This window comes from Drosophila santomea, chromosome 3R (genome assembly GCF_016746245.2).
Source record: "Drosophila santomea strain STO CAGO 1482 chromosome 3R, Prin_Dsan_1.1, whole genome shotgun sequence".
Taxonomy (NCBI): Eukaryota; Metazoa; Arthropoda; class Insecta; order Diptera; family Drosophilidae; genus Drosophila; species Drosophila santomea.
Genome location: NC_053019.2, coordinates 5210340 through 5223822, shown reverse-complemented (window position 1 = coordinate 5223822; position 13483 = coordinate 5210340). Strand labels below are relative to the sequence as shown.

At 42.8% G+C, this 13483-nt stretch overlaps 1 protein-coding gene across 1 annotated transcript; it reads left to right on the top strand.

Moving 5' to 3' along the window:
• Positions 1-8476: 8476 nt before the first annotated feature.
• On the top strand, positions 8477-13380 carry LOC120453784 (sialin). Its single transcript, XM_039638634.2, has 6 exons — positions 8477-8627; positions 10566-10647; positions 11185-11488; positions 11778-12318; positions 12521-12797; positions 12869-13380. The coding sequence occupies exons 1-6, from the start codon at positions 8477-8479 to the stop codon at positions 13194-13196; spliced, it is 1683 nt and encodes a 560-aa protein (XP_039494568.1). The 3' UTR covers positions 13197-13380.
• Positions 13381-13483: the final 103 nt, after the last annotated feature.

Sequence of the window (13483 nt, the reverse complement as noted above, 5' to 3'; positions counted from 1 at the left end):
CACAGGGAGTCTTTGTATACGTGCCCAACTTAATTGGGCTTTGCGTAACCATGGGACACATAGTATCCTGAAGATCTGCTCCCGTAATCCAAAACAAACTGCATTTGTCAGCAGTTGCCAGAAGTTGGGTCAGCGAACAAATCTGAAGTGAATTATGCAAATCCATTTCTCCACGTCGTGCGATGCGCATGCATTATTTACCCAAATTCCGCCCACTTGGATGCTGCCCCCCGAAACTGAGGGAGGCGAGTGCAGGTGTCGGTGTATGGAGATGGGATGTGGATGTTCCACTGACAGACGGATTGGACTTCCCGGCCAAGAGCTGAAAGCTGCTCAAGGGTCCTCAGAGCTCAGCACAAATGTGCAAAGCGAACTTCACATTGGTGACTTGGATGGAAATTCAAGGAAGGGGACGAGCACCCTCAACGACCGCCGCAAGCAGCCAAAATAACAGCAGGATGACGAGGAGCAGGATGAGCCACTTGAGCGCCAGATTCTGCGGGGCTCCAGATTCCACGCACCAAACTGGGTTACTCTAAATGGAGGAAAAAACGGAGAACTCTAGTGGTCTAGTGAGGAAGGCAAGTCAATGACGTTCATGCGGAAGCGCTGGGCACAACAATGCATAAGGTAAACAAAAACACGTGCTGCAGAATTATCCGCAGTGGCAAAGTTGATGGAAGAGCGCATGTGCGGATACTGCGGAACGCTAGGAAGAGCGAAGAAGTCCACAAAACCTGGAGAGTAGGTGGATAAAAGAGAACCCGGAAGGACACTGCGGCGTATACGCATTATACTTTACTTTACTAAGATACTTTACCAGGACATGCATTTGAAATCGTGCTGCCGGCTAAGAGTTATCAAGTTACTAAATAACGGGTGTTTTTTTTAGAGGTATAGAACTTTAAGTTGGCATTACTGTTCAAGATGGCGACCGATTTAACAGCTGTCAAGTGATTTATTCTCAGTTTGGTTTGGCAATTCGTCATGCGTGCTTACAAAATCCAACTCGTGCAAGAATTGAAACCAAACGATCATCAAGCAAGGCGTAGATTCGTCGAATGGGCCCAAAACGAGATTGCTGTTGTTCCCGATTTTTCATAAGCCTCCAAGATCTTGTGATTTAACACCGCTAGACTACTTTTTGTGGGGCTATGTAAAGTCATTGGTCTATGCGGATAAGCCACAAACGCTAAACCATTTGGAAGACAACATTCGCCGTGTTATTGCCGATATACGGCCAAATGTTGGAAAAAGTCATTGCAAATTGGACGTCCAGATTGGACTACATCCGAGCCAGCCGTGGCGGTCATATGCCAGAAATCATATTTAAAATGTAATGCCACAAGATTATCTTTCATGTCAATAAAATTCATGTCAATCGAATAATCCATCGTTGTTTTATTGCAATTTAAAGTTCTATACCTCTAAAAAAAACACCCTATATATATTTTGAATAAAACATGATTTAAAGGTATTGCAGGTTTTAAAAAGGAGACAGATAATTCAAATCTACAGAGTTCTAAAAATGATTAGCATATTTATTAAAATATCCAACACGATGAATGTGTTAAAATTATTTTCATCGCTAATGAACAATTTCGTTTAAATCCGAAGCTAGACATTCATAGCTGTGTTTTGTATATTTAAAGCCTTTTCGAACTTACATTCTTTAGCCATTCCTGAATTCTTCTAACTTCCAAATCAATTCAATAAACATTAGGCACATGGTTGTTACCACTTGATATTTTCATATTTTTCGAGTCGAAATTGCTAGTCTCAGGCAGCATCTTTACGTTCCAAAAGCTGAAAGCCTTCAACTGGCAGAGATCATGAAACCATGTCTTACATAAGCAAGCACATAAAATCGAGCTTGTAAATCACCCACATTGATTTGCATAGGTGTAAACGTTAAGCGCTATAAAAATAGTTTCAAAGTGTTCATTGAAAACTTATTGAGGCGTACCGCCAGATGCGATATATTCGCTTTAAATAGCGCACGAGCACCTGGCAAGTACGTATGTGTGCATAAACACGTGTAAGTGTGCGCAGGTGTATTTGTATTTTTGCACCTGTTCGAGGGTGAGTGTGTATGCAAACAGGATGCCTGCTGTGCGATGTCTGGGCTGCTTCCATTTATAGCACACCTTTCGGGGGGCAGGAGGCTGTTCATAAATTAGATATTGGTGGCAGGACGTGAGCGGTGGGTTGGGTCAGCTGTAAATAAGGCCTACCGTTGGGTAGCGTGTGCATAAATTGGAGGCATTGAATTCGGATTCATTTACTCTGAAAATTCCATTTCGATTTAGTGACAAATGCAATTTAATTAAGCGTTTAGTGCCGCACTTCAAATTGAGTCGTTTGGTGTTTGTTCTCTTCTATGCTTGACATATAAGCCCGACCATCTGGTGTGCTCGCTTGCAGTGCACCATAAAGGCTCGTAATGCGATCGTAAAGGCATGTCATAGCCTGTGGCGGCAGGCAGTCCATTAAAATTTCGTTGATAGCTCCATTCGCACACGCGATAAATTGACGCGGTCCTCATCTTTTTCATCTTTTTCGGCCCCATTTAATTAGCCTTCCAGCATGTGTGCCGTATTTATTTTTGATTAAACGAGGAAGGCATGCTTAAGACTGCACTTATTGGCGCGCAGCCGTGTTCTTAACGATACTTAGGAGGCCACAGTGCGTATGAGTGATCTGCCTGATGGCGTTTAGGGTTAGGGAAATGCATTGATGGCATCCCTCTGCGAACTACTAATACCACTTTCTGCATTTGGTGTGCATGGGATATTCATGAGCTTCAGCTGGAAACATTCTGTCTAACTGTCAGGTTTGTTGACCCCTTTCAGGACCCGACAATTGTCCAGTGTTTTCCCTCTTTCGTCCCAGAAGCGATGTCCTGAATGTTTAACGAATTTGTTGCCAGCCACTTTTGTGTCCAGCTTTGCATTTTTTCCCCTCCACTATATGTGTCGTGTTGCTTTTTAGTTTGATTTCTTACCCATCTGAGTGCCGGTTATAAGCCTTTCTCATCGCATCTTAGTCCGGCTTATCCGCTTCTCATTGGATGAGCTCTCGCCTCAGTTAGTCTGGTGGTAAAACGCATTAATTCACTTTCGCAGAACATTATTAAAACTTTGCCACACAACGCCGCAGCAAAAGTTCAGCCAGCAGCTCACCTTCTCTTTGTGGTCGAGTCGACGGTCTGGGTGATGGCAAAAGTTGTGCACTAATTAAGCGCTAATAACATTTTAGCACAGTTTGCCGCTCGCCGTGGGCAACTTCTGCTTGCAGCATGCAAATATGTATGATCGACCGCTAAAAGGGGAAAAACTGTGGCATGCCATTTCCAAGGGCGGGGCTCTTGGACTTTCTCACAGTCCGAGCGCCAATCGCCAAGCTCCAAGCTCCAATCTCCCAGCTCCGCAATCAATTTCACACAGCCTAGGTTAAAAACATTTTAATTTCCATTTGGCCAGAATGGCAGGCTGGCCAAATTGCTGCGATTGCCATCAAATCCCAGGGCGCTAACAATTTCTCTGCAAGTTTTTAGGCAGCTGCCAGCTGTCACACAGGTGGGCGGGGTGGCCAGGAGACGGCGGGAAAGGGCAGCAGGCTAGGACAGGTTGTGGCCCCCGGCGGTCTCGGCTACAACACTGGCAGAAAACATTCCAAGAACTGCTGTGAAATTGTTGCAAAAGTTTTTCCTAGCTTTGTTTTATAACACCTCCTTTTTTCTTTAATTTTATTTTGAACCAGTTTTTAAAATGAACTTTACTGTTGTATGTTAATAAGGTTACAATAAGTGTGTACTGTGTAAGAGAAGAGGGCTGGCGAACGAGGTACGTGGAGAATAAAAACGTTGTTGCCATCTCGCAGTCAATTGAGTCTGGTTCTGAGCAACGTGTGTGTATAAGTGTCATTGTGTGTGTGTGTGTGTGTGCGTGTGTGTGTGTGTGTGGAAAGGGGTGTACGGATGGGTGGGTGTCAGTGCACTTTGCATGTGTGCAAATATCAAGTCCCCAACTGGTCAGGGTTCAGTTTCCTTGTTTGTCCTGCCTCGTGTGGTGTGTGTTGGATGTTGCATGTCCTCGTGTCCTTGTGTCCTCGGTGCCTTGAGTAATGTTGTTTAGCCGCCTCTTACTAAACTGAGTTGCTGTTTTGCCTGTGCTGCAGTTGCATCCGTGGCTGCAACGAATGCTGCTTGCTGTTCTGTTGTTTGGTTGCTCGGTTGTAAGCGTTGCTTGATTTATGGGCCAGCAAATTTCACTTGACATAATCTTGGGCAATTTTCTTGAATATGGCTCCCCGGTGACAATGCTGCTTGAACTGAATTGAATTCTAATTTTGCAAGGGGGAGTGCGAACGGGGTCAGTTAAATAAGTTAAATAGATACCCTCTGCTTGCCAAGTATCTTCCGTCTGTCGTGTCCTTCCTGTCTGTCTGGCAAGGCAAATAAACGCTTATTTGCACACTAATTGCACCTGCGACGTGCTTTGTTATTATAAAATTCCATATTTACACAGGCGGGCGCCGTGTACCTGTGGGCCAAAATGCGACCTCCCCTTTTTGTTTTCGCTATTGTCACAATATTTGCCGTTCGCGTTGCGCCTGCTTGTTAGTGCTGAAAGGCTTTTTGGCTCCTGCTGAATACATTTTTCAAACTCTTACGAGGCAACGTGGCGTATGATTAACCATGCGAATGTCTCTACTGCTGCTGCGACTGTCTCTGCGGTTGCTGCGTGCTCGCAGCTTAATTATGCGCAAGGTTATCCCGTCTTTGCCTCGACTATATACGCCGGATACATAGCCATCATGTGTGCATCCTTGACCCAGGATCCAGTAGCAGTAGCACCAACAGCAGCAGCAGCAGCATCACGACAGTAGCTCCTGCTAAATTATGGTCATTAAAAAGCTTTCAGCTCGAGGACATATCCAATGACATTAAAACATGGACGCAAATTCATGCTTCTAAATGAGAATGACCTGTGGACTTTGGCGTCTGCTTAGCGATCTGAAATAACAATCAAATAAGGGGAACTTTTACTACCAAAATTAAATAATTTAAATAATATAAATTTTTAACTAAATGAAACAGCAAGAAAAGTATTGGAAATACAAATTTTACAATAAACAATTCGAAAAAACTGTATTTACATAAGTAGGTGCTTAAATGAATTTAATGAATTTAATGAATTTAATCTGATTTAAAAAATCTGATTTACTTTAGGATAATTTATGCCAAGACAATATCAATCTATCCAAACAGCCAGCTTTGAACTGGACAAACCGGTGCGCGAGGGGAATCCTGAATGGTGACCTTAATCCGACGTAGCCCACTTCCCGGCGCTATCTGGTTGGCAATTAGGCAAAGTTTGGCTATGCAGCCAGCTAAAATATTTAAACAGCTTCGGCAGGGCAGAGAGTGGAGTTGCGTTAACCTTCGGGGAATTACGTGTGTCCAAATGGAATGAAAACGAAATGTCCGACTGCCGGCGACTGGGAATCGAAGAGGTTTAGGACTTGTGCTTTTAGTTCGCTGACTGCTACAGCAGCTGCTGCATTTCAAGTAGGTAAGATGCGCAACGGCACAAGACGACGCCCGGAATCTGAGAATCCTGGGAAAAGCAGTCCCCACGCCAGCCACCACCCAACTTCTGTGTCCGAGAACAGGACCTTTGTAATATGCGCTCAACTCGCTGCGAACTTTTGTCAACTCGAAATCAAAGGGGACGGACCAGGAAGTTGAAAAGTTTCGAGTTTTCTACTAAAGTTACTCGCAGAAAAACCATTAAAGGCTCACGTAGTCAAAGTCAAAAGACAAATTTGCATCGGAACCTTGTTCCCGCGTTTTTCGTACAATTTCGGCTGCTTGAAGGTGTAGCAAATTTGCAATGGGAAATGCGAATGGCGAATGGCGAACAGAAAAGCTCGCTTAAAGCATGGCGAGCAATTTTCTGGTTTTGTTTGTCGGGCATTCAGCTGAAATTGTTTGCACTTAGCTGCGTTTGCTTTGAGCGCACAATTAAAATGCAATTTGGCAGAGCAGCGAGCACACAAAGGGGCAAACAATGGAGTCGCCGAATGCAAAGCGCTTGCCGAGCAGCAAATTCGACACCTGGTAAGAGGGGCTGGGAAAAATGAGCGCAAATCCGCAGCAAATGGTGGCATTTAATAGGGATTTTTTAGCTGCAAATCCAAGTTGTTACCGTTTCGGCTTACCTTGATTTAAGAACGGGTTGAGCCCCTTTTTTTTAGGTGACAAACCCCCAAGATTTAAGCGAAGTTCGTGGGCACACGACACGGCTTCAATTCGCATTGAGGTGTGAAATGATCGCTCTGGGCGCTCGTTTAACCCATATATGGCATTTTTGGCGAAGGGGACCCCAAAAATCAATTAATTGCAGTACACACATACCGTATGCCTGGGGCATTTCGGTGCCGACAGGGAACGGCAGTTGTCATTCGAGCAATCAACTCTGGTTATTTTCTTTCCGTTTTTAATTCAACATGTCCACATGTTGCTGTTATAGATGCGTTTGCCACTTTGTTTTGTTTTGCCAATTTTCGGTGCCACAATGTTGCACTGTTTTTGTCACGTGCTGCAGCCACCAGCTGCATGTAAATTGAGCTGCCACACTTTGTTTATTTGTTCTCCAGCACGTGTGACTGCGCCAATTGTTTATGATATGTCCGTGCCCGAAAAAACAGAAGCGCAGCAGAAGGCTGAACTTCAATTCGCCTCTTTTTCAATACCTCGATTGGTGCACTCAAAACAAAGACAGAGGTGTTAAAAAATGTTTGCAGCTTATGTCAATTTTACGACATCGTATTGTTTAATATTTAAAAAACCCGTTTTAAAAACCATAAAATATAAAAGAACTTAATGCCTTATTTTAAAATACTGTATTTGATGATTCAAAAATTGTATAAGTTTTCAATTAAAATGCAAATAATATTTTTCCAACGGAAGAGTTTTCTCCGTGTACATTGTTTTTGTTTAAATACGTTATATAATTTGTGCATACCTTGCATTCTCCTTTGTTCCAAAAATATTGAAAACAAATAACGGTAATTATTTCTACCCAGCGTTTTGACCATACGTTACGTATGTATACTTCACAGGCCAAGCAGAGCCGATAAAAGGGCCCCTGCTTGGGCTGTTAATCGCACTGCTTACCGCTTTTACCTTTTCGCAGCACCCAGCTGTCTAAAAGACCCCATGAAAACCTACAACAATAATATCTTAGGATAATATAATGAACCACTTTGAACTGAATATTTATGCAGCTTGTTTGTTTGCCGCAATTCACAAAACAATTCACACTCGCCAATGAAAATAGATGACATTAGGGGAGGCATAGACCACGGAATTGTCGTGCCCGATCACTAACTGTTAATTTCTGCGGTGAGCTGCTTGCTAATTTGTTTTTTGCACCGACTTGTTTACTACATTGTGGTTATTTGCGAAGAACTGAATAATAAAGACATGTTGGGCAATTATAGAACACAATAAATAGTTTTTCAACAACGGCCGACAAATGACACTTTTGACAAATGACCATTGACACTGTAGATTGCAGACTAATAAAACCTATTCTTTGAAAATTTATTCACGGTGACAAAAACAGCTAATGAGTTCAAAAGTGTGTTAATCAAATTATAAAATTTGTTTTTTATAATTATAACTATTTTTTAGACATGATTGACTAATTAGATAGACAAACAGTATTTTTAGAAAAACTATGTTTAATACGTATGTATGCCATATTTAATGGGGAACAGCTTAAAACTACATATATGTAATATGTAATGTAATACATAAATATGCAAATTGGATACCTTTTATTAATAGCATGTTTCTAAGATTAAAAAATGCGTGAACATAATAATAATTATATTCATATAATTGCTTAATAATTAATATAAGACTGTGTAAGTCAATAGATACTGAAGCATGAATGGTAATACTTAAATTACATTTTATGCACGCGCATGTAGACTTCCGTATATTCTATATATAGTATGATTCTTTTTTCACTTGTTTCCCTTGTGGTAGCTAAATTGGTAAATTTGGCAAATCTGGCAGATTCAATTAAGCAGCAAAACGACATCTGCGTATTGCTGCCAGCTCTCCGAAATCGCCGAAAGAATTTATCTTTACAAGCGCCACATATTCCGCGTAACGATAAGCTTTATGCCGATCACTATCAGCGTGCTGGCGTTCTAATCACGTCAAGGTTCCTGCCTCTTTCTCTCGATTTAGCTTCGGATTTAGCTCTTTATTACCTGGCAGTGCCAGTGCCTCAATTGAAGTTTGCTTTGGCGACGCATGAGATGTGCACGATATGAGCGGTATGGAAATCCCAGATCCACCAGCTCCCGCTCCCGAAAAACTCAGCTGATTGGATCGAGCTGCCGATGCCGAGCCGGTGCCGGTGGCGAGTTAAGCTGATAAATCGAAAGCGGCTGGATGTTTCAGTCTGCTGCTAGCCATCGGCGACTTCACACCTGCCCGCCCACCTGCAAGCAGTGCTGTTCGTCGAACGGATCGTCCGAGCCCAGAGCAAGCAGTTCGGATTCCAGTTATCAGAAGCGCGCTTTTCAAGTTTCAACTTTCATTGGTGCGTTTTGAGCTAAACTCTCGTCTTTTATATCGCAAAAAGTTTGTGCCGCAGTAAAAAAAGTGTCTTCACTTTTTGCAAAGTGTTTTTGTGCTGGTGTTTGTTAAACCAACTGTTTGCTCAACTGCCTTCGATTAGCTTTTAATTTAAGGCATTTAGCCGCATTTTTGCATGGGTTAACGGCTGCAACTGTTTCTTCTAAATAACAGGTGTTTTTCAGAGGGTGTTGAATACTAAATTAAATCATTGGTCATGTGCTAGAACTTTTACAAGCTAGGACTGTGTGCCATATATTTATATACCCATGCAGGGGCATATTGATTTCAGTCAAAAGCTTGCAGTGAAGGAGATTTTTGCGACAATAAAAAGTATATATTCTTGATCAGTACATACATACATACATACATAGATATTTTCGTTCGTCCCATACTACGAAAGTTAGTATCTAAAACTGTTTAACGCTTAATGCATTCAATTTGCCCAAAACCTTTTTATTGGCCCACTTTGTCATATAACTGAATAAGTGCTAATGAAATTAGAATTACATGATACTTTTATAGTTACCGTCTTTCCTGAAAAAAAAAAATGTTTTTTGCCAAGCTGGTACTTTTTAGAGGCTTATTTTCTGTTGGGGATGTCGAAAGGTCTGTCCCAGGCAAAGTTATCAGCTCAGGCGGGAATTTATGGTATCCGAATGGGTACTCTATAAAACAAAAATCTCAGCGGGTTTTCTTGTTATTCAGCGTCCAAAATAAAAAACAAATCGCTTAAGATAACCATGTGTCAATAAAAGTCCAAAAGCTGGCTATATATATCATTTTATGGTCACTAATCTAAAGGCATAAACAAAGTTGAAACTCTAGCCATTAGAAATAAATTCATTAAATATCAATTAGGATTTTAACCCCGACCAGCGAACTGTTTTATTACGTTACTTGTGGAAATATTTGATAGCATGGAAACATTTTAAAGAACTTTCCATTTTTTATGGCAGATTATTGCACGGTAGTTGTCATAAACTTATAATGATAAGCAGCTTGTAAGAAGATATTTCGGTATCTACAAGAGCTTGTACACTTAGAAAAAGGACTTTCACTTAATAATATAAAATTGCTGTTTATTTTTGATGCTTTCATTCTGAGGCAAGCCAGTTAAAGAATATAACTCCAATATACTTTATTTCGTTCCCCACAATTGCTTTGTGTACTTTATGCCATGTTTATTTCTGTACGTAGAGAATTTTCTTTAGTGTAAAACCAAGTACTTCACAGAGAACCCGCTTTCAACACATGCGTGTGCAATTGCTTCAATTTGAAATGACATTCAGAAGCAGCGCGTGTGGAATAGTGCCGAAAATTCCTGCAATTTGCAAATCAAGGCGAATCAAGTCGACCAGACGTGGCTCACTTACGCCACAATTATTAGATTATGACAACCACAGTGAGAGGCAGAGTATGGTGGGGTGAGGTGAGGTGTGCGGTATTTCGCGTGCCACAATTGGCGAACCATTTGCTTAATCGACTAAATGGATAATTGAGCTAAGATGCGTTCCCGTGGCGGATGCCCAGCTCAGATTTCTATTCTCATCTCAGAACTGGCATCTTTGGCGTATTATGTTTCCGCATTAGTGGCCCACAAATTGCTTAGCAAAATGTTTGCTCTTCGCTCAGTGTCAATGACAATTACGGCAACCGGCACGCAACAGATGCCCGGTTCTAAATATATACGAGTATGCGCTTGTAGTCGGGTGCTATTCGAGATCTGACAAATCGCGGAATTATAACACGCTTTTGTGTGTGGGGGGAGTTCATTATCTGTTGGACTGCACTCGTGTTGGGCCAATCATCTTCAATTCGAGTTTAATAAATCGCCAGCACGCACACGAGTTGTCGGGCCCCACAATTGCCGCATTGCATAAACAAATTGAACGTATTTCAGGCTCACGACGATCGGCTGGCACAATGACCGACCTGGAGTCTCCGAAGAACGGCAAGCACCTGGAGCAGGTGCACCACAACAAGTGAGTACTTTCTGCAAGGTCATGTACCTAGGTGGTTCTAAGTGGTTCCGCATAGCTTGAGCCTAAGAAATACCAGTCGATATATCAGAAAAGTGTATGATAAACAAGTTTTAAAATACAATGTACTATGTAATTTTAGAATAGGGGCATTACACGTGACTTTTAACATTATATTCCAACTTGAAGAATATGGGTGTAATGGGACCATATGGTAAAAAAACGAAAGATGCAAAAGAATATAATTTGTCAGGGTTTCTAATACGTTTTTCTAACAATAAATAATGTTCCTCTTTTGCATAACCCTGCAAACACCACCGTTTGTATAATAAATTGACTTTGTCAGGCCCTGGAGCGATATGGGTTGAATAAAAACAACCTCAAAACGGGTTTCATGGCTAGACATAAAACAACAACAAAGTTAAGCGAACCGCCTGCAGCAAAATATTGTTAACCGAAAGGGAAAGTAACCCGTCGGCTACCCGAATATAAGAAGAACCATGGTAACAATACCAATTTTCTTATACACCTCTTATTCAGCAATGAAATCACGGAGAGTGAACCACTTACCTGGCGATTTTGGCGTAAACAGCGCTACATTGTGGTGCTACTGGCTTTCTTCGGATTCTTCAATGTCTACTCACTGAGGGTGAACCTTTCGGTGGCCATTGTGGCCATGACCGAGAATCGAACGGTCTTCGATGCCGATGGAAACGTGTCCTACCAGCAGGACTTCCCCTGGGACTCCAAGCAGAAGGGCTTAATCCTTAGCTCCTTCTTCTACGGCTACATCCTGACTCAGTTCCTCGGAGGCTACATCGGCACCAAAATCGGTGGCAATATTGTGAGTTCATCATAGCATTTACAACTTACGGATAATTGCAGACATTTAAAAAAAGACAAATTCGTTTGGTATATTTACATTTGAAGCAAAACTGGTTTGCGGTTTAGCGGTTTCAAATTATAGTGTACATAACAAACTTTAAATGTTGATATGCATCTGATTACGAATTGAACTCAAGCTTAAAGAAGAAAATCTGACATCTTTTTCTGACATCTTTTAATCTTCATGCAAAGATAAATAATACAGTTTATAAGCTGTTCAAATATATTTAAATCTGACTAAACTATAGGTATTTGGAACTGGAATCGGAAGCACTGCCATTCTGACGCTGCTCACTCCGTTGGCTGCCTCGCACAGCTTGGAGATGTTCTTGGCCGTCCGCATCATCGAGGGCTTCTTCGAGGGAGTCACCTTCCCCGGAATCCATGCGGTGTGGGCCCGCTGGTCTCCGCCTTTGGAGCGATCCCGAATGGCCTCGATAGCATTTGCGGGCAACTATGCGGGAACTGTGGTGGCGATGCCGTGCTCCGGATTTCTGGCCACCAAGTACGGCTGGGAGAGCGTTTTCTACGTATTCGGCACCATCGGCGTGATCTGGTACATCACTTGGCTTACCTTCGTCCGGGCTGGACCCGAGCAGGATCGCTTTTGCTCGAAGGAGGAGTGCGAATACATCCAGAAGACCATTGGGTACGTGGGCACTAAGCATATCAAGCACCCCTGGAGGGCCATCTTCAGGTCGATGCCATTCTATGCCATCATGGCCTCGCACTTCTCCGAGAACTGGGGCTTCTACACCCTGCTCACGCAGCTGCCCAGCTTCCTCAGGGGTGAGTTATTTGGGAAAACAGCCCACAAATTTGTTATAATTGTAGCTGATTCAATACATATGCTTTTAAATATTTTGCGAGTTTTAAAATGAGTTAATAATTTAGAAAGCTTCAGCTTAAGAAGGAGGACTTACATAGCTATAAAACTTAAGTCTCTTGCAGAGCTAAACGTGTACTCATTTTCCATTCCTTGCCATTGCAGACACCCTTAACTTCGACCTTGGCAAAACCGGCATTCTGTCGGCTGTGCCATACCTGGCCATGGGCATCCTGCTGGCCGTGTCCGGATATTTGGCTGATTGGCTGCAGGTGAAAGGCATTTGGACGACCACCCAGGTAAGGCGCAACTTCAATTGCGGAGCCTTCCTGGCCCAGACGGTGTTCATGATGCTGACGGCCTACTTGCTGGATCCCACGTGGTCGGTGGTGAGTCTGACCATTGCCGTGGGCTTGGGTGCCTTCGCCTGGTCTGGATTCGCGTGAGTTTCTATTTCCCCGATGGGGAATATCCCTCATATATCTGGTACTAAGTCCCGTGCTTAATTTATAGCGTTAATCACCTCGACATTGCGCCCCAGCACGCCAGTGTTCTGATGGGCATTGGCAACACATTCGCCACCATTCCGGGCATCGTGAGTCCGCTGCTGACGGGTTACGTGGTCACCAACCAGACTAGTGACGAATGGCGCATCATCTTCTTCATTTCGGCGGGCATTTACCTCGTCGGCTGCGTCATCTACTGGTTCTACTGCTCCGGCGATCTGCAGGAATGGGCCAAGACGCCCGAGCAGAAGGCCCAGGAGGCGGAGGAAAAGGCCCAACTGCAGTTGACCCAAACTGCCGGGTTTGTTAACAGTGGCGCCGAATTGAAGGACTAAGCCATTTAGTTCGGCTTCATCACATCATGAATTTTGTGCCCTAGTATTTGTCGTTGTTACGTTTTTGTGATGCTAGCAATATGCGCACCATTGTGTCTATATTTATGTATGTTAATCCATTTAGTCTTTCCCGACACTCGCTGTAAGTGTTTTTGCGAATAAACAAGGCATTTTATTTCAAGTATTTCAGGTCGTTTTTTATGCCTGATCCGCAAAGTATGCAAAGTATTCTGCAGCAATTCTGGTCTCCTAATGGGGACTTTATGTTACAGCCCAAAAGCATGTAT